The 26,995-nt window shown below is 46.6% G+C and overlaps 1 protein-coding gene across 2 annotated transcripts in view; it reads left to right on the top strand.

Annotated features, from left to right (window-relative positions):
* PTPN4 (protein tyrosine phosphatase non-receptor type 4) overlaps positions 1-26,995 on the top strand; it is a 2,055,941-nt gene that overhangs the window by 224,881 nt on the left and 1,804,065 nt on the right. For both annotated transcript variants that reach the window (XM_069616750.1, XM_069616749.1), the window contains 2 exons: positions 26,260-26,304; positions 26,413-26,465. Coding sequence is in view for 1 of the 2 variants with exons in the window: in XM_069616749.1 (XP_069472850.1) it covers positions 26,260-26,304; positions 26,413-26,465 (98 nt within the window). In the remaining variant the exon portion in view is untranslated. The remainder of the gene's footprint in view (positions 1-26,259; positions 26,305-26,412; positions 26,466-26,995) is intronic.

The raw sequence follows: 26,995 nt of genomic DNA, 5'->3' as shown, positions 1-26,995 counted from the left end.
TCTGTGAAAATTAGAACAATGATCATTCACTGAAGATTTGTTTACCTTTTCCCTTAGAATTCTCTTATTTAAGAGGGTTTGATTTCTCCCTGGATGGACATCCAATTGTTTTTATTATTGTACAGACACAGGTTACCGAACCCCCTATATATAGTTATCTATCCCCAGGGCTTGCCCACCTAAAGACGAAAGTAGTGGTAATGATTTATTGCACAATGGTATTATTGGTTTTGTCCATTGAAACTGTGAGTAATCCCTTCAAGTCGTCATACACTGTGTATATAAGTAATGCAACTTCTACTAAACGTACAAGTGGCTTGTGGGCTTTCTGCAATTAGGTATGGATGAGACGAGAGACATTAATCATGTTACTTGCCTTTATTTTTGCCAAGTAGTACAAGTCACTCCAAGACAATTGTGACCATTGCATGTTGGATGAATTCTAAGATTATTGGCTCTCATTCAGTTTATTAGCACTAGACACTTTAAAGACATGTTCATAATTTTTGTATGCTGAATGAATCTCCTTGCAGTACCTTGGTAGTAATATACATCGAATGCACTATGTATCCCATATTGCATGACCAATGTTATGCGTTTGAGTCTCGCATCACATTAATTCTAACGTACTTATAACGGCAATTAGGAACGTACGATATGATGGGGATACCTAATCAGTCGGAATTTTGATCAAATTATGTGTAAGAATTTATCACTAAGAGGATACATGTTTGTATCTTAATTAGGACACTAATTATGTATGCACATACTCATATGGGTGAGCACCGAACAATTTCACTGTTCAGTTTCAATGGTATGTTAAAAATATGAAACCACTCCAAAATGGCGGGCGGTCTGGGTAGACCTTTGCACTAAATGAATGGTTGCAGTCCTACTTCTATTTTTGACTGTTAGTCAGAGGGGAAGGATTCAAATACTGTGTCTGTTCAAACCGAATTCATGTGATCAAACTACAAGTCTTAGCGAAACGCGCCATCGCTGGGGTTTGCCTCTGTGTTGCTGGGGGAGGGTGGGAGGTTTCCACATGGAATTTTTTAACGTTTATAACTAATAAATAAGAAAAGATTTTTTAACTTATAAAATGTTTCAGTCAGCTCTGTGAGAACGTAAGGACTAACTCGAATTTTTGGCACAGTACGCTGGGAGTGCGGCTCAAGACTGCATTGTGTTCACGGTGCGGAGAAGGGTGATATATATATATATATATATATATATATATACTCTATAGTCATTAAACCATGAGTCAGGCCTTTTTTTCTTAATAATAGAATGATATATTATCACAAGCTATGAACTGAATCACTTAGAGGGGCTTCAGGTAAGACACAGTGAGATGAAATGATTTTCCCAGGTTCACACACGTTGGTTAAATGGTCAAATTGGGATGTGGGGAATTTAAGCAATTGAACACCTATCTTCCCTGGTTTAGTTGATGATATAAATATGTATTAAGGTTTTGCTTTGGATTTCATGTGCTTAAATAATACTCCATATATAGAAATGCCTTGAAAAGAACCAACATTAAATAAGCTACAATTTCATAATAAATTAAATGTACACGCCAGGAAACAATAATGCAGCAATGGAGCGCACACCCATGACCCCGACCATAATAAGAGCCACCTCGAAGAACCAGACAAAAATCACTCTACCTAGCGCTTTACCTCTCAACAGACCACTCGCCAGAGCAGCAACCTACAACCAGAAACATCAAACACAGCAGGATACCAGGGCTCAAAAGGGAAAGGCCAGAAACACACAGAAGGAGAACGTTGGGAAACAACACCTCCAACCCATACAATACACAAGAACCAATGGGACCACCGGCAACATCACCTTGGAACAGAAGACGATCGATTAAAAGACGTGAACCCCATTCGAAACCTAGCCAACCTACTTTGAGACAGACCCAACAAAACACAACTTAAGCTCTGAGAACAATGAGCATTGTCAACAAGACCACCAGAAAACACAAGTAAGAAGAAAACGTGCCACTGTAAAGAAGAAAAATACACTCCAACCTAATTGATGCCAGATCTACGGCCAAACACACAACAGAGATCTGATCTACTTTGCGACGGGGGAATAAACATCCTATTCATCACAGAATCCTGGGTAGCTGAAAACTACAAAGTCATACTGCAAAGCCGTCTGCCTGATAATTTCAAATGCATAAAGGCAAACAGAAAAAGAAAGGGGAGGAAGACTTGCCGTGGCTTACAAAGAACATCTAAAAATATGAACAGCCGATAAACTGAAAATCCCGAACTGCAAATCCATCGCCCTACACCTGAAGACCCGCAAATAAAACCTCATATTTATGCTAGTCTATAGACTCTCGACCTTCGACCCAAACTTCATAAACACCTTCGTAGAAGTAGTCACAAACCTGGCCAGCGACTTCAACATATAGTTTGAAGCACAGAAAGCAAACTTGCAGAAAACTCTAAACAGCTTGAGACAATGAAACTACCACACATGGTGAAAGGAGCCACACACTCAGCAGGCCAGTCTAGATGAAATCTTTGCCAATTATAATCTGATCACAACAGCACCACCAATCCAAAAACTTTGGAGCGACCACCTCATTATACCCTTTGCGGTCCAAATACCTTTTTGAAAGCATCCACCAAGCCGCAAAATAATCTCCCCTCCCCCAATCTAGAAAAGAACTGGAGAACCATCAAAAGCAGCAACCAAGAAGAAATACTAGAATCCTCAATGCCGCCGATTGCAAGACTGGACGCAACCGACATAGATAAAAAATAGACCTACTCCTGAAATGGGTCACGAAAACAATAGATTGCATCTCCCTGGGAAAAACCCTTCACCCTATCATGAAAGAAAGCAGTAGCCAAATGGTTCACGTCCCACCTCAAAGCAATCAAAATAGCAAATCGGAAACTGGAACAAGAATGGAGGAAACTACCACCAAGACAAAAGAATAAAATATCAAACAATTTAATTGTATAAAGCGAAAAAGGAATACTGCAATGACTGGATCACAAAAGACAAAACCATTCAGAAAGAACTGTTCAACATCATAACCAAGGTGAGAAATCCTCCCGGATGCAGTAACACACCGGTCCACTTGCAAAAACTATGCAACGATTTTCAGATCACTTTAAGAGGAAAATCGCCAACATACATTGGATCATACAAAGTAGACCGACCTGACCGTTTACCCACATCCAACCAACCCCTGGCCCACGGAACAGGCTGAACATTTTTCCCAAATGTCAAGCGATCAATTCAGCAGCCTGGTGAACAAAAGCAACAAGGAAGGCTCCACAATTGACCCCTTTCCACCAGACATCTACAAATCCATCCTTACACAGGGTACACCATCAGAATACTACCCAAACCTCTTCAATCTGTCACTTTCAATGCGTAGAGTACCACACACCTTCAAATCATCCAACTGCTCCTCAAAGATACTTCAGGTGATCTGGAAGACTTCTCAAACATTCCTCATGCAGCAAAACTAATGGAGACCTAAGTTTACGAACAAATGCTGGAACACGTCAAAAATAACCAACTATTGCACCAGGCACACGTAGGCTTCAGACCCATAAGGGGAACAGAGACTGCACTCATCTCTAAATGGGACGACCTAAAGACCAACGCAGACTCCAACACAAATTCTGCACTAATACTACTCGACCTCTCTGCAACATTCGACACAGTCAACCATAACACCCTCGTCAAAAGACTGGAAGAAATGGGGATCAGCGACACAACACTGCTTTGGATCCAATCTTGTCCGAAAGAACAAACATATGGCTAAAACCATTCAAATCTGCACCAGGGACACCACTTGTGGACTTCCACAAGGCTCCTTGTTATCCCCACTACTTTTGAACATCTGTATGATGCCCCTAATCAACCTCATCAAAAGGCACAGCCTCACATGCTGCAATTATACAGACAATACCCAAATTGTCTACAAAATCAACGGCAATGAAGAGAACCCCATGCTAACGACTGTCTCAAAGAACTCTGCCAATGGATGAACACTAATAATCTTAAAATCAACCCGGACAAAACAGAAATCATGATTACACCCGACAATCAAGAGAAAACCAGTTCATCCCATGGCCCACAGAACTGGGAACCGCACTTAAACCATCCAAAGTAGTCAGAAACCCTTGGGATCCTAATGGACGAGTTACCACTAGAACCACAAGTAAATGCGATAATTAAGAAATGCTTATTCCAGCTTCACACACAAAATACTTACCATCTCCCTCATGTCCAGGATAGACTACACAAACACCGTACACCTTGGAATGCCGGAGTACTTACTGAGGAAACTGCAACAAATACAGAACGCAGCTGCCGGACTTCTCCTCAAACTCTCCTGAAAAGACCACATCACACCAGCACTAAGGATGCTACGTTGATTCCCAGTCAAAAATGAATCTCCTTCAAAACAATGTGCCTAACCCACAGAGCAATCCACGGCCAGCAAGCGGAATTCATACAAAAGAAAATCGCCATCTACAAACCAACAAGAACACTTGGATCCAGCAACGACATTCGCCTAGAACCTAAACTCTACACAAGAAAAAAACTTGGAGGATCAGCCTTCTCTTGCATACCCGTAAAAGTCTGGAATGCCTTACTGAGAGGAATACGATGTATAGAGGACCATCTAAAATTCAAAACTTTTAAAAACCTGGCTCTTCAGATCAGAAGGGGATGAAAACAGCTCAACAACATCGGCACACCACGAAATGAACAAATAAACAGAAAAGGAGCCCAACAAAAACAAGGGAGGAAAGAACACACCCAACATAAACTGAGACCGACCAAAGGAACCGACCCCCACCCCCTCCCAATCCAACAAGCCAAACCAAACAAAACCCAGCAAGAGAAACAAGCTTGAAAAGAGGGGCATACAACCACTTAAGTACCCCAGGAATACCCCTATTTGAATAACCTGATACCAGACTCCTACTGACATTTCACCTACACGCATAGGTCGGCCTTTTCCAGCATAAACACTATTTTGTGTAAATCAGCCAGTCTTGTACTTGGCTTTTATGTGCAGGTTAGCTGCTTCCAGCATCCATTGTAATAGAACCGCTAGGCCGTATGCCCCTTACAGCACCCTGAAACACATTATGTAACCTCTGGATCATGCTAGGCCAATCAAGAAGGATTAATTGGGATGGGAAATGCATGAAACCTAATAGAATGATGGGAGCAGGAATTGTAACACACCCAGATGTGTCGCACCGGGGTGAGGGTGTGGGATGGGAAAGGCATCTCACATGGAAGGTTGGTTGGGGACAAGAAGTGTATATCACCTTCATAGAGTGCCAAAGGGGGGTGTGGTAAGCATCCCTCACAGAGATGGACGGACAGGGGAGGTAGATGTATCGCACTTAAATGGACTGCCGTGGGTGTGAAATGCGATGCACAAAAAGGAATGGGTTTGGAGACAGAAACCGGTCACGCATGGATTGTGTTTGGGGGACAGGGAACGCGTCTCCTGGATGAATTTGTGGTGGTGGTAACTGATTCGCACTAGAATGAAAGACCGGGGTAGGTATATGGGTTGCATTTAGGCAGAATGTTGGGGGTAGGAAATGTATTGCCACTAACTAACCGAACTAAAAACTCTTCCCTCTGCATACGCCTCTCAAACACTGATCTAAACACAACCATACCTCTAGAACACCACAAACTGCATGCACTTCACAACACCCTGAAAAGGAAAGAAACCAAACACTACTTCACTGCTCCACCACATGACGCCTACCTACCAAAAACGCACCTACGCTTGGTGATCGGTTTCTCTGAACTGAAGCTGCCAAAAGCACAGCCCTTTCTCCCTCAGTCCTACTAACAAACCCCACTACCCTCTTTTGCATTACTAATCCACCAGAGCGCCAAGAGACCACACAGGTAGAAGAGCCCTTAACATAACACACCTACCAATTCCCTATTTGCTGATGAACCAGTATACACTCCAAGGAGTTTAATCCCTGTACCAATGTGTGATTTCCTCCCCTGGAACATGAACTGGGTACGAAGACTCCTGTTGCATAAACACATCATGGAAGAGACAGATGAAACTGTTGCTCAAAACATAGTGTATTGGTCTTAATAGCAGACGTTGGTTTAGAACAATGAACATTAAAAAGGTAAAGCTAGAAAACGACCAGTATGACAGAACGACAAATGGAATCCGAAACGATCTACACTCAGAGATGCGGCGGCCATTCTAGTCCTTCTCCTCCCCATCCCAGCCCACCCCCATTCCTGGTGATGCAGCTATTTTGTTGGACACTGCAGCATAACTTGGTGTATGCTGTTAATCTGACACAACACTTGGAGTAGAGCTCCAATTGGAACTAGTGACCATCCCAGCCAGATATCCCTCAATATTTGCAGCAGTCATATTTGCTGCTGACATACTTTCAGCATGTTGGTACATCTGGAGTGAGTCATACCTGTCTTTGAGCCATGCGCTGCATGCTACTTCTCATTTCACCAAATTCATCCCCATTCCTCCCAGATTGCAGTCAGCTCCTCCTGCCTAGCCCTGCGCTCCTTTCAGGTCGCCAGAAATCCCACCTCCATGGCCTGCCTTCAACCTGCAGGGTCTCTTGGAATGCCCTGTAGGCCCTCGCCCAAGGTGCTCCAGCTGGAAGTCAGCTGGGTGTACAGTGTGGTTTGGTGTTGGCGCATTTCCTCCTCCCAGGTTGTGTATGGGGTTGTCTGTGGCTTGATTGTGTATGCATGCCTTTTGTCATCTGGGTGTTGTCCCTTGCTTTGGTAGGTGGGGTAGCGCTCACCTGGTGGCAGAGTTTAGGCTGCTGTGGCTACAGAGCCTGGCACACCCACATCACCCATGGTTTCCATTGGTGACTGTGCCACCAGCATGGGCTAATCGTTTCCTTCCAAGTTCGGCATGTCTGGGTCCCCGCCACTGCCTGAATCTTGTCCTGCATGGTCTGTGATGGAAACTGGGAATGTGTGAAATTATTGCAACCATTCGCTAGATTCATGTGTTCTCTGGTTGAGGGTTATTTCCATATACACTTTTAGGATTGCTGTCCATGTGGCATGTAATGTGTCTGGAGTTTTTACAGTGGCAGTGTGATGGACATGTGTAGCTGTCATCACGGATGGCTATGTATTCATGCCTTGTGGGGGTTAGTTACATCTTGGCCCACTGGTGATTTCTATGAGATGCCACGCGCCAGGCTGCCCATTTGCCACTCCTTTGCACATTGCCGGTCAACAGGGCATATTTTTACACATTGTGACCTCCACCTGGTGGTGTGTCTCACCTGATGTTGGTGCGGCAGGATCTTGTCCACTGATGCCCTGCATCCAGTGCTATGGTCTCCAGCATGCCTACTACTTGCTACTCCACAGGTGAGGGTGAGCTCGCTTGATTGTTCACCCTGTGGCATTGGCATGGTAACGCAGGGCTGCCACCTTTTCCTTGGTACGCCTCTTCATTTCGCCCTGCTGCTTATTTACTTATTTGGTGTGATGGGGGTGTACGGGTACTCCAAGGGCATTAACATTTTATGTGAGCTCTTGCCAAAGGGCATTTACTACATGGCTTGGTCTCTGGCTCTGCTGATTGCTCAGTGTCTCTTCATGGTCCACCATGAAATTAACCATAACCCCCAGCTATCCTGGCATGACTGCTTCTCAATGCCTTTTCCTCCTTCATTTTGACTGAGTGCCGTTACCAGACTGGATGCTTCTGGATTTGTTTCCAGGCCTTCACAATGCTCCTCTGCTGTTAGGAGGCTGCTTCCTAGTTTTTGGGTGGTTTTGGGGTTTGTGGTGCTATTTGATGCATCTGAAGCAATGCGTCCTGTCAAGCCACATGTGCAATGATGCGTTTCCGGTGCTTTCTTGTACACTGACGGATGCACCACTGATATTTGCACTATTTAGATGTACCTATATTTGCTCCACTTTTTTGTGAATATTTGCTCTACAATTGTGCTCTTTTGCACCTTGCAGATTTTTGGGTAATTTTCTGTGAATGTGTGCATGCAGCGCAATGAGATGCACGATGGTGCTGGCTTATCTTTGCACCATAACGCATCTAATTGAGATCCGCATGTTTTGAGAATCCCCCTATTGATTTTTTTCTTTTTTTTTTAAAAAAACTTGTATTTATTAGTTTTACATCGATATTACATAAAGAAGATAACATTGAAACTTATAACTTTCCCTTCCCCCTCCCCCCTCCCTCCCCTCGGGTCGGATGGAGTCTTTTTGTCCCGGGTTCCTGTTATGCGTTGAATATGTCTGAGATTTTTATGTTATGGGGGCACCATTGCTCCATAAAGTCTGACTGGAGGTATTGCAGGGTCCCTTCCCATTCTCTTATAAATTGGTCTCCTGCTCCTTGAAGTTTGTGAGTAATTTTCTCCATTGTTATATGGGCCCATACTTTCTGAAGCCAGGTGTATGTCAGTGGGGTATTTTTGTTTTTCCAGTTCTGTGCAATGGTGGTCCATGCTGCTATAAGAAGTCCCATGAAAGTTCTCCATTGCGTTTTGCTGTATTGCCTCACTGTATCGTCTCTAATTCCACAGAGCCACACTTCATCCCCCATCAACCCCACCTCCGGGAATATTTTGCCCATCTCATTTATCACTTCTTCCCAAAAGGGTCTAATGCTTTTACAGTCCCACCATATGTGTCTCCATGTTCCCGCTTCGTCACATCCTCTCCAGCAGTGATTGGGTGTGTTTGGGTACATTGAATGGAGCCTCTCTGGAGTGTAGTGCCACTGTGTCATAACTTTGACCCACATCTCTCTAGTTTGTGCCGATCGGGTCATTCTGGGGATCTGCTTCCATAGGTCTTCCCATTGTTTATCCGTTGGCTCCTCCCTCAATGTTCTGCCTCATTTTATTCTGTATGACCATTTAATGCTTTCCCCTTGTGAGTTTATGTATTTGTATAAAGTTGATACCCACTTTTTTTCCCCGTGTTGGATGTGATGTATGTTTCGAACCCTGTAAGGTCCCTGGTTGCTGCCTCGGTGATTATCGGAGAGTTTAGCCAGTGCTTTAGCTGTTCATATCTATATCTATCGCTTTTGGGGATTCTCATACCTGCCAGGCACGACTCTAGGGAGATGATTTCTTTGTCCTCAAACATCTCGCCTATTTTAGTAATGCCCACCTTCTCCCAGCTGTCATATGCCCCTTGTTCCATCCCCGGTGGAAATAGTGGATTTCTACAGATGGGTGTAAAGGGTCCAATCGCCGTGGTCATTGTGCCTTTTCTTGTTTGGCTATCCCATGCTTCCAGCGTGGTTTTCATGATTTCGCTTAATCTTAAATTTTCGTGCCTGTGCTGCCTCTGTTTCCAGAGGAGTTCTACCAGTGGGGTCCTGGCTACTGCTCTGTCTTGTTTGGCCCATATCTGTTGGGGATTCTCCCCCACCCACTCCCTCAAGACTTTAAGCTGTGCTGCCTGGTAGTATTTTCTAAAATGGGGGAGCGCCATTCCTCCTTCTCTGGTTGAGGCCGTGAGGACCATCCTGGCTATTCTCTGCGTTTTTCCTTTCCATATAAAGGACGATACCAATTTTGTTAAGGTTTTGAAGAACGTGTCTGGGACACCCACCGGGAGAGCCTGAAAATAATATAGTACCTTTGGGAGGATGGTCATCTTGACTGATTGTATTCTGCCCCACCAGGATATCTGTAGTGGATTCCATCTATTTAATTCCCTTCGGATTTTTGTAATTAGCGACGGGTAGTTTTCCCCATAGAATTGTTCTATTTTTGGAGGTACAATTATTCCCAGATATTTTATACCTTCCTGTACTATCTTGAGGTCCAGTATTTTTGCTTCCCTTTCTATGTTGGTTCTATCCCCTGCCAGGATGAGGATCTCTGATTTCTTTCTATTTATTTTTAGACCTGAGATGGTCCCATAGTTTTCTAATTCTCTAACTGTAGCTGATAATGTGGATTCAGGGTCCTCTAAGGTTATTAGCATATCGTCCGCATACGCAATTACTTTGTGTTGCTGACCTGCCATTTCTATCCCTTTGATGTGAATTGACTCCCGTATTTTAATTAGGAGGGGTTCTAGGAAAAGAGCGTACAATAGTGGTGATAGGGGGCAACCCTGTTTCGTTCCTCTCGTTATCGTCACCTTGCCAGTAAGCTCGCCATTAATGACTATTCTGCTAGATGGGGAGTTGTAGTTTGCTCTAATGCTCGCGATAAATTGTTCCCCAAACCCCATGGATTCCAGGACCCTAAACAGTATTGACCACTCCACTCTATCAAAAGCCTTCTCGGCGTCTACTGACAGTAGTATCGCTGGGGTGTGGGTTATCCCTATTTTTTCGACCAGGTGGGCTAGCCTCCTAGTATTATCGTGGGTTTGCCTGCCGGGAATAAAGCCTGATTGATCCCCGCTTATCAGTTTAGGGAGGAGCGGGGATAACCTTGTTGCCAGGATTTTCGTATATATTTTTGCATCTAGATTGATTAGGGAGATTGGTCTGTATGATGCGGGGTTTATTTGATCTTTGCCTGGTTTGTGAAACACCAGCACCTTCGCTTCATTCATTGTGGGGGTCACGTTACCGGTGTCCTTGAATGAGTTCAGGAGTTTTGTTAGGATCGGGGTCAATATGTCTGCATATTTTTTATAAAATAGGGCCGTAAACCCATCTGGGCCTGGAGCTTTGTCCCTTGGGAGTCCTTTTATGGCTTTATTGACTTCCTCTTCACTGATAGGAGTGTCTAGTGACTGTTTGTCTTCTTCTGAGATTTTCGGGATCTTTAGGGCCTCTAAGTATGAAGCTTGGGCGTTTATATTGGGGTGTTCTGTGGAGTAGAGCGTTTGATAATATTGCCTCAGTGTTTCCCCCATGTCATGCGTGGAAGTTTGAATGACCCCTTTCGCATCGCATATGGCCTTAATCGTTGTTTCTTTTTGTTTCGCTCTTAATTGTCGCGCCAGGAGTCTGTCCGCTTTGTTCGCTCTTATATAATATCTCTGTTTCAGATAGAGTAGGTTCCTTTCTGCGCCCTTCGTGCGTAACATCTCTAGTTGGCCTTGTGTATGTTTTAATGATTTTTTAAATATCTTTGTGGGTTTTATCGTCAATTTCTCTTGGATCTCCTCGATTGTTTTTTCCAGCTCTTTTTCCCACATATGCCTTTGTTTCTCTCGTGATTTTCATCGCTATCATTTTTCCCCTCAAAACTGCTTTGAACGCATCCCAGACTGCGCTCATTGCAACCTCCCCTGTATCATTTTGTATGAAGTATTCCTCTATCATTTCCCTTATGGCCTCCCCTGCCACTGGGTCATGGATCAACTCCTGCGGTAGCCTCCATCTCCATAGCCCGCTCTTCCTCCCTGGAAGGGACATAGAGGGGCATGGTCCGAGAGGGCTATTGTGCCCTTATCTAGCCCTTGCATCTTTCCCAGTAGCCCCACCGACACCCAGAAATAGTCGACCCTGGACATAGAATTGTGAACATGTGAGAAATATGTGTATCCCCTCTGTTCACCCTTTAGTTCCCTCCAAACATCATTCAGAGCCATTTGTTGTTTCAGACGTTTTGATGGCGCCCCCTGTCCATGTATGTTTCCTGTGCTCCTATCTAGATGTGGGTTCCACGCCAAATTAAAATCCCCCCCCCCCAATATCACTTCCCCTCTAGCGAAGTCTTCCAGTTTCGATAATGCGTTTCTGAGAAAGCCATCCTGTCCCTGATTGGGTGCATATATTGAGGCGAGTGTTATGCGATATCCTTCGATTTCCACGTTGGCGAAGGCATATCTCCCTTCCTTATCTATTATAGTGTCTAGTGGTTTTATGTGTTTTCCTTCTTTTATCGCTATCAGGACTCCTGCTTTTTTCTCTGTTGTCGTTGCCTGTGCCCATATTTTGTATCCTTTCATCCGCATTTTTTGCTTATCCTTAGTTTTAATATGGGTTTCTTGGAGGAGTAGTATATCCGCCTTCCCCTTTTTGAACTGTTTCTCCAGTTTCGCTCTTTTTGTTGGGTGATTCATGCCCCTAATATTGTAGGTCAAACAGCGTATCATCCCCATTCTATTTTTGTCTGTATGCCGTTGCATTCGGTCCCCTTCTGTTCTCGATTCAACTCTTTGATTCTTCCCTTCCCTTGAACTTCCCTTCCCCCCCCAACTTTGAACATTAAAGCAACCAAACTGTCCCCCGAGTAGGGCGAGGGTTCCTATTGACACTAGGGCGTTGCGCCCTTCGCTCCCTGCCCTCCATACCCTCGGGGGGTATGTTATGGGGATTCCTAAACCCCATCGAACCATTTGTCTTTTGCGAGTTCCAGATCTTTGGGTCTCGACCAGACCGCCGTCCGTGAATTGTCCGTTCAGCCCCGTTCCCATGCTCCCCCCCCCGACAGGGTCTCAGTAGCAGCGTTTCCATGTCTGTCCCCCAAGTATATGTTTTTCTTGTGTTCCTCATGGTACCTTTCTCCGGGTGTCCCTCCCTGCATTTGCCTTCTTCTGCTTGCTGTATTCCCAGCCCATAGGTCTTCTCGTTCGCTCTCTCTTGTTTGTGGCCTCTCCCTGTTCCATCTCTTCATCTTGTAGTCCCATCGTACTGAGGCCTTCTTCCAGCGTGGTCACTCTTTTTTCTGTTTTCCTTCCCATGTAAATAGTAACCCAAATGGGAAGGTCCATTTGTAGCGGATTTGTTTTTCTATTAGCACTTTCACCAGTGGGGCCATTGCTCTTCTTTTTTGGAGGGTTATTAGTGCCAAGTCCTGATACAATTGGATGTCTTGCCCATTCATTTTAATATGCTCCATTTCCCTGGCTCTCCTGAGAATCTGTTCTTTCTGCGGGTAGGAAGATAGAGCCACCAGGACATCTTGAGGTCTTTCCCCTGGGGCCCCCGCTCTTTTCGGTCCCACCCTATGGATTCTGTCGACTCCGATATCTTCAATGTCTTGTGTTCCCAGAATGTCTCTGAACACCTCTCTCACTGCTTCCTTCAGATCTTTGTCTAGCACGGATTCCGCCATGTTCTTGATTCGGATGTTGGAGCGTTTAGAGCGGTTCTCTAAATCCTCACATTGTAGTTCCAAGTTGTGAGTGAGTGTTACCAGGTGTTCTTGCGTTTCGCTTGTTTGTCTCGTGTCTTCTTCCAGACTTTGCACCGTTTTTTCCATTATATCTGTTCTTTCTTCTAGGTTGTTTATATCGGTTCTCATGTCTTGTACCGCTTGTTTCATTTCGTTCTTCATGGATGTAAATTGTTCCTGGACTGTAGACATGAATTTTTCCTGCAGGTCCATGAACCAGGTTTGCATGTCCTCCCTGGTCGGGGGTTGCTGTTGCTGGGATAGTGGTTCTGCCTCCCCCGTGGAATCTCCCTGGTTTCTCCCTCTCGGTTGTGGTGTCCCCTCTGTTGACCACATTTGTAGGATATCGGCCCCTTGTTTCGCTGTTTGGGGAGTCTGCTGGATGGGGTTCCCCTTTCCTTTTGCTCTAGACAAGATCGGGCGCTCCGTCAGACAGTCTATGGGGCTCCTGCGCCCTCTTGTAGCCCTCCGGTGGGGCCTCCTCGCTTTCTTGTCCTCCGAGAGGTTCTTATCTGTTGGGGGTTCTGCAGTAGTGTGTTTCTCCTTCCTGGGTTTCCCCCCTCTCCTCACCCCTGTCTTGTGGGCCTTGGATCCTGCCTGCGTGGGTGGGGGGGGACTTGCGTGGTGATTCCTTGTGTCCCCGGGGGAATCTAGTTGGTGCCGGAGAGAAAGGTATATCCCCCCCCGGGGTGTGTACGCGCGGGCGGGCGCCTTGTTTCTGGTCCCCCCCCCCCCCCCCGGGCCGGCTCACCTTTTGCGCTTCGTCCTCCTTGTGCGCTCTGTGCAGGGCGGCCCCCGCTGCTCCTCTCCTGCGGTCCGCCCTGCTCGCGCTGTTTTCTCCCGGCGCCGCAGCGGCTCCGCTGCACACCGCTCTCCTCTCGCTTCGGGGCGGTGTGGGGTGATGAGGGCGGTTCTGTCCTCCGGGTCCGCTGTGTCCCCGATCCCGCTCGCTCGCGGCCGGTGCTTCCCGGTCTCCCGATGCCGCGCTGGATGGCCCCCTGCGACGTTGGAGAGTCGCCTCCGGCGCCGATGGGGGAGGGGCTGTCTGCCTCACTCTTTGGATTTACGGCGGCGCGCCCTACGCCGCAGCGCCTGCTTCCTCGCTGGGGGGGGGGATGTATGGGGGGCAGCTTTGTAGTCGGGGGGGGGGCCGGAAGACGGTCCGTCACGGCTTCGGTCGTGCTATTTTTCCGGGCGGAGCGCGGTTTAGCTGCGACTCCTCACCCCGGCGGCCATCTTGGAGCCCTCAATTTTTTTCTTTTTACTGTGAAATATTGTTTAAAAGTACTTTGTGCTTATATTTTTATATGAATAAATGTTAATTTCGGGCATCATGCCAGTAAAATCTATAATGGAGACAAATATTGGCAAATTTAAGAAACATTTGTAATCCAAGTTTGTGTTTAAGCTTGGTTTAATATTTCACTTCCTCCCCAAAATGGAAGATATTTTAATCTGTCTTCTTTCTTATGATTACTTACTCATGAGTCATGAAGAAAGACGTAGAAGACAAATATAATATTCTATGAGAATTTAGCATGTTCCTAGTCTCCACACACAAGTATTCACAAATACTATGGAATTCTAAAAAAGACTATAGTCTTTGAATACTGAAGGTAAAGTTACAGCTATAATCAACTTTGGTAAGGGTTTTGTTTCGATCTACAGCGCAAGATCAGACCTACAATTATAATGCAGTTAGAATCTTCTTGCGACAAAGCCGTTTTTTGTATAAATTATACAAAGGTTGGAGATGTTCAATAAAATAGTTTTAATGCGTCATTTAGGGCGCTCACCTTTTGCTCAACATGAGCAACAATTTATTCTGATAGTCCTAGTAATTTGGGAATGAAAAAAATAATTGGAAATGTTGAGTCTATACCTCACCTCCAGAAACAAAGATGCAAGTGAACGGGTCGGTGAAACTGGTGCACCCCCTTACTATTCAATCACTGTTAATACAGAAAAAATTGAGTGCTGCACCTGGATATATAAAATGCTGTTTTTTTATATGTAACAGCATCTGTTTGTATATTGCTTTTGGTACAATGTTAAACATCAAGGATTTCAGAGTAAAGTCATAGAGATTTACACAAGACAACAAACATCAAGTCAAAAATTACTTATACAGTGAACAGAGTGCAGATCTCTGTCGATATATAGTGACAGGGGTCAGAAATAAACAATTGAAACAAATATACAGAATGGTTTGTGTACAAAACAGTGTTGGGTCTGCCATGAAAGAAGAAGCCCACTTTCACGATCGCTCTGCAGATCATAATTAGCTACAGGATCCCTGGCGCATTAATCGCTTCCTTGAGACTTTGAGACAAGTGCCAACAGAGGACACGTTTTCCAAAGATCCATCACGACCACGCATATATTGCATGACAAAGACAACAGCCACCTACGTCTAGGAGTCCACTGCAACTTTGATCAATGAGATTTATCCCATTATTACATCTGCGGCCATTTCTACCCCCACAGCACCTCCTGAACATCCTGACCATACAGTTCTCCCCGTCCTGATGAAGGCCGTGTCAAATATGAGGCATATTCAGCCCCTATAGACGGCCGAAACACCTTGGTGTAGACTAACTTTCCAAACAGTGTTACCAATGCTTCTACACTGTTTTGTACACAAATCCATTCTGTATATTTGTTTCAATAGTTTATTTCTTCGCGTTAGCTCCGTTGCTACTGCCCTGAAAGGTGGATTGAGCCCCCACTTCTCGGACCCCCCGTGGAAGAAAAGTGAGTGCCTACTGTGGGAATACTCCCCCCCCCCCCCCAACACCCCCATGTGGGAGAAATCCCGAAGAAAAACTGAGTAGGAAACCCTCCGAAAACAACGATAGAAATTGCCCTCCCCCCCAGACACGGCAAACTGAAAGTGAAACCATTCAGGCACACGTGTGCTGAAGGACACCCCGGTGAAGAGGAACAACCTCACGGCGCTGTGATCGAGCCCCCTGAGAATACATCGTCATTGTCCCGGACGATGAGGGCGTTATAGCGGAGACCCCGGTTGCCAAACAGGCTTTGGAGGTGGGTGTCTCCGACAGCGTGGCGCTACACCCACTGCGACTCGGGACCTGCTCCTTGCAGGACTAGTGTTGGGGGACTGCTGCAGGATCAGCCTCGGCTGCACTCCGCTTTGCTTGAACCCCCTGGGTGGCAAGTTGCGTTGCGCAGACCCGGCTCGAGTGGGAGTAGCTGCCGAGGCCCCCTGCTCGAGGAGGGCCTGTGGCACAGGCTTCTGTGACACTGTCTGTGCCCTCGGGCACCTTTTGCCTTCTGTTGCGATGCTCGTGGTCTGGAGATCCCCCCCCCCCTGAAACGCGGGCCGGGCCTCGCATTGGTGCCTCCTTTCTCCCACGGCCCCTCCGGGCCCCATAGAACACAGCCACAGAGAGCCCATGCGCTCTCACATCACCCACTGGAGCGCCGCACGGCCGGAGAAGATTCCAGATCTGCCGCAGTCACTCTATAGACTGCTTACCCACGAGGTGCGGCCTGCGTGGATGGCGAGTGGAACAGGGGGCAACTAAGACACACTCAGATCAACCACAAAGAGCACTGGCCCCACAGGACACTCTTAGAGGATAAGACATTGCAGTACATGATTGCTGCTCTCATTCCAACAGCATAAGGAGAAAGAAAACCAACTGAGAGAAAACAAGTCAGCCCTATTGTCACTATACCCAAGGACTCCATCAGACCTTGGCCAAACCCAACTACAGCAGGTCTGCAGACGTGCTGGATACCCCATTACAGCTAGAGGAGTGCGTTCAGTGCATAGCGACCCCCCCACCCGCTCTGACCCTACGGACAAAACAAAGGGAGGATAAACCTCAGGGGTAGAGAGCACCACTACTCACCTCTTTCCCCTGGGGGGGCAGCACGTCGCAGTCAATCAAGAGATGATGCAAATATAATTGGAGTGAGCCTGGCAACTGCCCCACAACCACAGCTCACTTCTGGAATCATTCTGGAGACACCCTCCTACGGGTCGGAAGCAACGCAACCACACGGTCTGACATCTCCTGGTATACCGTACCTCTCCAGCTCTGAAATCTCTCCATTTGGCTACCAGTGGATGCAAGGATTAAATTCAAAACCCTCTGCATTGTCCACGAGGCTTTCTGGGGCCTGGGTCCAACATACCTTCAGCTATCCCTCTGCAATACCTCCCATCTCGAGCACTCCGCTCCTCTACCTCTCACTCCCTCCGGGTCAGTCGTTTCTCAAAGAAACGAGCTGGGGGTAGAGCTCTGTCTTCGGCTGGGGCCTCCCTCTGGAACAGCCTCCCTGCCACTCTAAAACTTGAGGAGAACCATCTCCGGTTCCGGAAACACCTCAAGACCTTCCTCTTTTTTTCTGTCTTTGCCCCCCCCTGCTGATTCTACTCTCCCTCTGCACCATGCACCTGGCCACCCTCTTTCCTCCGTACCCAGATACCTGCTCCTCTTGCCACCCGCACGCACTACCTCCGGGCCACCCCTTGCACTGGGGTCTGCATCTGTACCCATACAGCCCACACCCCTTTGTTTTGTTCTTCCGGCACTTATGAGACCTTCCCAGCCTGCTGCCTTAAACCCAGCACTGCCACTTGCTGGCTGCACTCCCTCTGTTTGTTGCCTTTTTATTTATTTGATTTATTATTTGTGTTTTTCTCCTTGCTCCGCGCACTCCTTTTGTTCCCCCTTCCATGCACTTCTCCCTCTCCCCCTCTACGATGCACTTGCGTGTTCTCAATGTCACTGGGCCTAGTAAGATCATTGTTTTTGTTTCTCCTCTGTTCACCTTCACTTTCCTTGTCGCGCTCTGAAACACTTGTGCATGAGCGCGATAGAAATAAAATATCAATATCAAAAGGCGGCAAGGGAATCAACCTAGTACCCCTAACATACGGCTGAAGGAAAAGAGCAGTGCAAGAAAACTGAACGTTAAGTCTCACTCTGGGGAAACACCATTGCACCGCCCCTCTAGCACTCCCACACAAGACGGAACCCCCATACACAGCAACACTAATGAGCCTCTAAAGGGACCAAAGATACAAGTTCCACTTCCTAGTGCTCAGGAAGACCTTGCGTGAATCCACCCAAGGTCCCCACCAAACGCTGGGACAAGTTCGCCCTCTCCGGGGGCACAGAGCTCTGCCAACGCTACCCACTTGGGGTTACATGAGTGAAGGACCGAAGCTAGCCTCATTTGCCTAGATCCCCACACCTACTTGGTCTGGCAACTCTACCATGGCAACGATGGACACCATGCAGGACGATTCGGCAGCCATGAAGAGGGATATTGCAGCCTTGTTGGTGAAATCAAGAACATGGGAGCCAACATAGGTGGCAAAATAGACAAGATCACTCAAAGGCTAGATAACATGGAAGAAAGGCTCAAATGAGTAGAGAATAACCAAGCGTCCATAGACTCCCTCGAAGCACAGCTCGAGCAGAGGATAACTGACCTGGAACAGCGAGAAAAGGACTTCAAGCTCAAGATGGACGACATACAAAACTGGGAAAGACGAAACAATCTGCATATTTTCGGGATTCCGGAACGAGAAGGAGAAACTGAAATCGATCTCAGGAAAACACTTCACAACATCATCAAGCTCTTAGTTGCGGACAATGCAATAGATGAACCAAAAACAGAACAAATCCACAGAGCTGGAGGTCCCCCGGGTGGGCCAAGATCGACTCTTGCCCGCTTCCATGGCCTCAAGACAAAGCCAGAGTTCTTGAGAAAGTTAGAGGCAGCGAGGCAATTACTCTAGGCGGTGCCCAAATATCAATATACCAAGACCTATCCTCGCTGACATTGGCCCTCGGGCGCATTTGTGGCCCCCTCACAAAATGGCTGAAGGAAAAGAGCGTTCGATACAGATGGGGCTACTCCTTCTCCCTTCCCTTTGAAAATGAAGGAACCAAGATGAGAGTCAGATCTGAAAAAGGAATTAAAGCATGCATCGCTGAACTATTAGGACCCAGGGAAGAAGGCAATAATGAAGAGTCGAGGCAGGAAGACAGGAGCTGGCGCATCCAGGGCCCCAGGAGGAAGCGGGTGAAAGGCTCGAGAAAGTACCGGAGGGGCAATGTGTCCCCGGAGGGGGACAATTGAACACTCTTGAATTTGGTAAGACGAAATTTACTCCAATGTTCAAAATGTGACTTGAATGGGTGGCCACTTTTCGAACTTCAGTATGGCCACGATGAGGAAATTAGGGGGGGACGCAAAGGGGGCTCAATTGAGATTGAGGTATCATGTTAGGTCAAGGGGCGTGAAGTAACGGCCCCCATAGGTGGTTCGATGCAAGACCGGTACTATCGACCGGCCTCGATCGGACGCCACCAATTGGGTAAAGGATGGGAGGGAGGAGGGGGGGGGGAGAGCAGACAAGGGGATGGGGTCGAAGCGGAATCTTTATTGGTACAAAACGCCCAATATAGTGGGAAACTTGATGGGCAGACAAAACACTGGTCAGACTATAAACTATTTCCCTGTGAAAATATCCAATGGCACTAACTATTGAAGAAAGAAAGGGGAACTCCATAAGAATTGGGACACTCAATGTAAAAGGGCTTAACTCGCCCATTAAGAGATCGCTGATATCCACAGAATTCCATAGGGCTAGGATGGATGTGCTCTTGTTACAAGAGACAAATTATGCTAAGGGGGAAGAACGGCAAATACTAGGGAGGCGGGTCCGGATGGAGTTCTGGGGATCTGGACCACTGAGAAAAGGAGGTGTAGGGATCCTCCTCAGAAAGGGCATATAATTTGAGGTAACCAAGATTTGGTCTGATGTAGAAGGGCGGGCTCTAATGGTGACGGGAAGCATTGCAAAAGTGAAAGTGACGATTGCCACATTTACTCCCCCAACACTGGACAGACTAGGTTTCTGACTAAAACGATCCCAAAAATGATGCTTGATGCCTCAGGCCATATCATCCTAGGGGGAGACTTAAATCAGTGGGCAGACCTTACTAAAGACTGGAAACCGGGTAATCCCGACACGAGAGACCATCCTAGAGGTGACCGCACATAATTTATGGGGATGATTGGTACTTATGGACTGAGATGTGTGGATAATCATGCACCCAAATGAACAAGGCTACACCTTCTACTCTAACCCTCAACACTTTTACTCAAATCGATTACTTATATCTATCCAAAGATCTTTCTGACATCACAACACTTGCAGAGATAATCCCAGTTATGTGGTCAGACCATGACATGGTGGTATCAGATATACGGTGGGAGAATCTGCCAGTGGTGGGAGGTAAATGGCGATGTAACGAATGTTTATTGAAGGATCCTGTCTTCAGGGCAGCAATGGCGACGGAGATTAACGAATACCTCAAACTAAATAATACTGGGGAGGTATCCAAGCAAGTAATCTGGGAAGCGGGGAAAGCCACCTGGAGAGGTATTTTAATAAAAGGAGCATGCAAGAAGAGGGAGAGAAAGATTATTGAACATGGACTCGGAACTCAAATCTGTCAGCTAGAGGGAGAATGTATGAGAGAAGAGGTAAACGATCCCAACAAAATTAAGTAGAAAAAAAGAGGAACTGAAACTGTTAGAACACGAGCAAATAGTGCGCAAGCTTCGACTCTTGAAACAGAACTTTTATGAGACAGGAGATAAGACTGATGCACTATTAGCTGCGAGACTTGGAGATCAGAGAGCTGAGCGGAAAGTATATGAAATAATCGAGGATAATCCCTCCTCGGCTGACACTGCCCCCACCATCCCTGAATGCTTCGCCACCTTCTATGAGACCTTACACACCTCAGAAACAAACCCTGATCAACCTAAAACCCCCGATCAACCTGACACCGAGACTTACCTGTCCTCTATTAACATGCCCGTGGTATCAGACCTTGACACGCTGACCTGCTAGAATCCCCCGTATCTGAGCAAGAAGTGCAAGATGCTATAAAGAGGCTAACACTGGGCAAATCTCCGGGCAAATCTCCGGGCAAATCTCCGGGCGAATATGGCTATACGGCTAGATTCTATAAATCCTTTAGTGCACAACTGACACCATTCTTGACAGACCTCTTCAATGGAAATACTCGAGACGGGGACAGTCCCAGACTCCTTCACCCGTGCCCTGATTACGGTAAACCCCAAAGATGGCAGAGACCCCAAAAAATGTGGATCGTACCACCCTACCTCCCTACTCAATATAGATGCAAAAATGTACGCAATGGTCCTTGCCGCCAGACTAGAGACACTAATGCCACAAATCATACACCCCGACCAGGTCGGATTCATACTGGGTAGATAAGGGGCGGATACAATGCGTAAAACCCGCCACCTTATTCATGCATCCCAGAACATGTCCAATGACCCTGTCCTCCTTTCAATTGACACAGAGAAAGCCTTTGACAGGGTGGAGTGGGGTTGCCTGAGAGCAGTACCGAGAAAGGTGGGGATCGGGCCAAGGTTCAGAAGGGGAATACAGGCGGTGTACACAGCCCCCAAAGCATCAATATTTGTGAACTGTGAATATTCTAGATGGTTTGAACTAGGACGCTGCACCTGACAGAGATGCCCCCTCTCTGCAATCCTTTTTGGCACAGGCAATGAGGGCTGACCTTCAGGTAGAGGGTATTCGACTGGGAGCGTTGGACTACAAGGTGGCCCTCTACGCCGATGATCTACTCTTGCATATGACCAACCCTATGACGTCCATTCCCGAGCTCTATCTTCTAGAGGAATATGGCAGGCTCTCCGGGTTTAAGGTGAACAAAACCAAATCCATTCCATTTCCAATACGGGGACTGGCAGAGACTAATGAAACCAGGCATTCCACACTTGGCCTCAGGATTGAACATTCCAAATTAAAATACTTGGGAATACAGATCACAAAAGACCTGGCTGTCCTATAGGAAGCCAACTTCCCCCTGCTTCTCCAACTATTCCACGCCGACCTTATTAACTGGAGCAAGTTGACGATCTCTTGGCTAGGGCGTCTTAACGCGATCAAAATGGTCTGTCTCCCCCGGATCCTGTACCCCTTTCAAATGTTACCCATAGAGATGCCCAATAAATTCTTCCTCAAGGCCAAGAAAGCCATGGTGAAATTCCTTTGGGAGGGAAAGAAGGCAAGGATTTCATATGACACCCTAACACTTCTAGAGACACAGGCGAGGTGGGACTGCCTGATCTCAGAAAATACTATGAAGCAGCCCAACTGCGTGTCCTAATTCCCCACTTCCGCAACCACAAAGAACCCCAATGGATACTTATGGACAATCAATACTTCTCACCAGCCACGGTTTCGGAGTGGCTCTGGGCCCCAAGGAAAAAACTTCATAATAGACCACCCAATCTTGGGTACCATATGGGGAATTTGTAAAAAAAGGTCTGAGGATGCAAAAGACCTCCACATGGCCATCCCTACTGAATCACTTATGGTCCCTGGGAATAAATGATCATATCCCCAACGTAGAGATTTCAAACATGGTACAAGGCTCGCCTTTCATCACACTCCCCGAACTTACTGAAGCCTTAGGGATAGGCACACTGTCCACCTTTCAATACATACAAATTAAAGGCATTCTAACAAAACCAGCATGGAGGGACAAGTTCATGCGAGACCTCACCCCCTTTGAAAAGTTATTAGACTCTAGGACAGATATGAAGGGCCTGATATCGGCTATGTATAAGGAATTGGTCGAAGCAGGAGACGGGCCCACAGACCCACTGAGATGTAGATGGGAGAGAGATCTAGGTGAACATATTGGCCCAGACATGTGGGGAAGGACGTGCAAGGCGGCTACGCAAACGTCCATATCAAGCCAATACAAATTACATGCTATCAAACTATTACATACAATGCAATACGACCCTCTCAGGTTTTCTAAAATGTTCCAAACAATTAATTCAAGATGCTGGCGTGAATGTGGGGAAACCGCTGATTACTGGCACATGTGGTGGGGCTGTTCCCGAATAAGAGTGTTTTGGGACGAGGTCTTGGGTTGGATCAAAGAAATAGATGATATCCAAAGAACTCCTGACCCACATCTTATATTATTTGATCTTGAGAGGAGTGAAGATGAATGGAGTAGAATTAAAGGTTTGGCCCCCCAGTTATTCCTAGCAGCACGTGCCATACTTGTAACAAAATGGAAGTCCAAGACGGTCCTGAGTAAGAACGAATGGATCAATGTGGCATCAAACATATGCATAATGGAGAAGATAACAGCATCTCTGCATGGGAGAACTTCACAATGTGAGGCTGTATGGATGGACTTTGTGAATAAACACTTATCAGGAGACTCAGAAGGTCAAGATGTCTGATGCATTGGGTTGAAACGTACAGGAAATGACCTAAAGGGTTGTGAGCGAAAGGAAAGAGAAAAAGATTCTTCCAATGAGTAATTCCCTCATCAATAAACTGTGACCACTTAAAGACACGTAGAGATATATTCCCTAAGAAGTCTGCTTGACACACATGGGGATTGGGGGAGGGGGAAGGGAAAGTCATGTTAATTGTTGCAGCACAAAGACTGATGTAAACCTTAAGATGTATGACGAAATAATAGTTTTGAAATGCTCTGGCACTGTTCTGTAACCCTGAGTTTGTATTGTTTTTAAATATTGTGACTGGCAATGAATACAATTTTTAATTATTTTTTTTTAAAAAAAGAGCAGATCCTGGCAAAAGCATTGTCCAATAATCAAATCACATATAACGGGGCGGCGATGCAACTCTACCAGGACCTGCCCTAAGCCACATTAAACGGAAGACAGCGCATGGCCCCAGTCCTGGCCCACCCGAGAAGCCAACAAGTACGGTACAGATGGCGGCACCCATTCGCACTAAGCTTTACATGGCAAGGAAAATCACATAGGGTCACAACGTGCTAGGAAGGTGCGGCCATTCTGGGAGTCGAAGAGGGGAATCCTACAGCCCATCTCTCACAGCCCAGCCAAAAAGCCACTTGGAAAGCCTGCGAATGGACAACGATGGAGCCCAAGAGGAACAAGAAAGGGGGGCGACAGCCCCGCCGGGATAGCTCACCCTCTTGGGCAGACTGCACCCCTCCAGGGGTGGCAGAATCGCAAGACGAATGAGGGCACTCGGGAGGCCCTGGAAAAAGAACAGACATAAAACCCTGGGGGGGAGGCTGGCGGCGTGACATTACACTCAGTGCACCACGCAACCGGAAGCCACGACTAACCATAGCAATGGGGGTGGGAGACCGAGGAGGGAGGGAGGGGGACTTGGAACGGGAATGGGTATTCCTGTGTTGGGGCACGCTGGGCAGAAATCTGGGTCCAGCTCTTGGGATTACACAGTGGGGGGGAGCGGGCTACGGGCCAGTTGGACTCACCCGGTGAAGGGGGGGGGGGGGGGCAAAGGGGGGGGAGAGGGATGGAGCATCAAGGCCTAATCGAGATGGACAAAAAGGCAGAGGGCACACCCCGAGGGGGTATGCAGGTAGAGTGGTGCACAATAAAGAGGCAGGGGTTTCCCCACACAGTCTACCGGAGTTCGAGACACCAAACATGGCAATAACCAATCACCTGAATATCTTATCGCTCAACATTAATGGTCTCAATTCCCTGCTCAAGTGTAAAAAGGTGGAGAGATACCTTAGGAGAGAGGGGCCCCAAATAGTCGCCCTGCAAGAAACACATATACAAACTCGGGACACCCATAGGGTCGAATTCTGGGGATACAGGGTACTCGTTCAAGCCACGCAACCCAACAAACGGGCGGGGGATCCACATAGTTCTAAGAGACGGGTTAGACCTAACAGTAACTAGTTCGGACAAAGACACCCAAGGCAGATGCCTGGCACTCAGTGGAAGGAAGGGGGGAGGCATATACCATTGCCACATTATACGGCCAAAACCAGTATATCCAACGCACGCTCAAACGCTTAGAAAGCTATGCCAAGCACCCCATCATCCTTACAGAGGACTTTAATATTGCCTGGGACCTCACCAGGGACATGAGTGTTCAAAGCCAAGGCCCTCAGGTACTCCCCTCGGGAGACCTCAAGCGGAAACTTCACCAGTTAGGCCTGGTAGACACCTGGAGAACCCTACAGGGAGAGGAGGGGTACACCTTCTATTCTCATGCCCATAGATCCCACTCGGGGATTGACTACGTCTTTTTAGCCGCTCCTCTGATGGGCAAGGTTACCGGGTTGGAACTGGGAGCTATCTCCCTCTCGGACCACGCGCCTATGACGTTAGAACTGGTCAGGAAAAGGGGTCCTCCGGGGATCTGGAAATGGAAGTATCCAGGGCATCTCTTCTAAGACACGATATTGGCGAAAGAGGTGGCAGATGCAATCAAGGCCTATGCAGATACTAATAAAGTGGAGGATACTGGTTACCAAATCTGGTGGGATGCGGTTAAAGCGACCCTTAAAGGTAAGTACCTGGGGGTCGCACTGACCAGCAATGTTGAGGGGCTATACCACGCAAACTTACCGCCTCTGAATGAATAAATGTAAATAATAAAAAAGAATTCCACTTTATAGTAGTGGTCCCAGTGGGCTCTTAGTTTAAGCATGATTATTCCTATCATAGTAACAGGTGTATTTACTACCAGCAGAAGCTTGAAACTTTAATTTAGAATTGTAATCTTTTTGCCCATCTATCTTGATTTGAGTGAATCGAACCTGTCCTGTGACTAATATGTGTACAAGTCTAGGAATATATAACCCTGTGTTAATGGTAATCAATAGCACTGCTATTGATTGGTACTTGCATCAGTCATGCCATTCCACCCTTTAGTTTGGACCATGCGATGGGTCTAGTCACCTGCTGACATGCATTGTTGATAGTGCAAGTGTATAGGCGACACATCCACCCAGTCCCATACTGCCAGAGTTGCTGGTATGCTGCAGATGCTAAGCCACTTGTATGCCTCTGGATACCGTTTTTACACCAAGCAATCCACTGCCGAATTATGTGCAAGTTCTTCTAGTGATTGATTTTTCTACCTTAGGGTTTGTGTAGGATATTGTTGCAAACAGAATGAGTTATCTGCTGTGTTGCTTTGCAATAAGGGTTAAACATTCATTGCATTTTTGTGTTTCAACATATTAAATATTAAATATTATACCACAGTACCTGTTAACATTTTTCCTTCCTTCCTAAGGTACCAATATTTCTTGCAGCTTAAACAAGACATCCTTACAGGACGGTAAGGCTACCTTTTATTTGGCCAATTTATAGGCCTGTATAAAGGCATTACATTTCTATACTGGATTTGGTGTAACGAATGTAATCCCACTGTACATTTGTCTTGCAGATTGCCTTGCCCTTATAACACTGCGGCCCTCTTGGCTTCCTTTGCTGTTCAATGTAAGTATTTTACCTACACATAACAAATTTCCTGCAGGTTTGAACAATGTCAAAGCAGCAGTAAGAGAAAAAGCCAACATGAGATAATTAATACTACTTACTTTTATGCTTAATACATATGCAATATTGCTAGTGTATTGTGACATCTGTGGTATTGTAAAACCAGGTTAGGGTGGGAGGTGGGGGGACAAGCCCGGAATGGATTTAACCACAAGGCATTTTATTAGTGATTCTGCATAGACAGTTCTCATGGGAAGTTGTCAAGCGTAGTGGTAGTGAAGTCTGGAAAATACTTCACTAACATGTTGAGAGTAATAAAGGAGGGGCGGTACCATGGTGAGGCTGGAGTTGTAATCGAACATGCTAAGGAACTGGGTGGCATATGGTGTTTTGTTGGAGTGAAAGGTAAGATGGGGGATGGATTTCAGATTTTCAGGAGGTTAAGCCTAGCAGCATTTAAAGGTTCATACAGTTTTGAAGTTGAAAGTTGTCAAAGAGAAAACCTGATTTATGATCTTTGAAGAATGGAG

The sequence above is a fragment of the Ambystoma mexicanum genome, chromosome 9 (genome assembly GCF_040938575.1).
Source record: "Ambystoma mexicanum isolate Mex_15411 chromosome 9, UKY_AmexF1_1, whole genome shotgun sequence".
NCBI classification, from domain to species: Eukaryota; Metazoa; Chordata; class Amphibia; order Caudata; family Ambystomatidae; genus Ambystoma; species Ambystoma mexicanum.
Note: the sequence above shows the minus strand (reverse complement) of the source record. Positions and strands in the feature narration are given on the sequence as shown.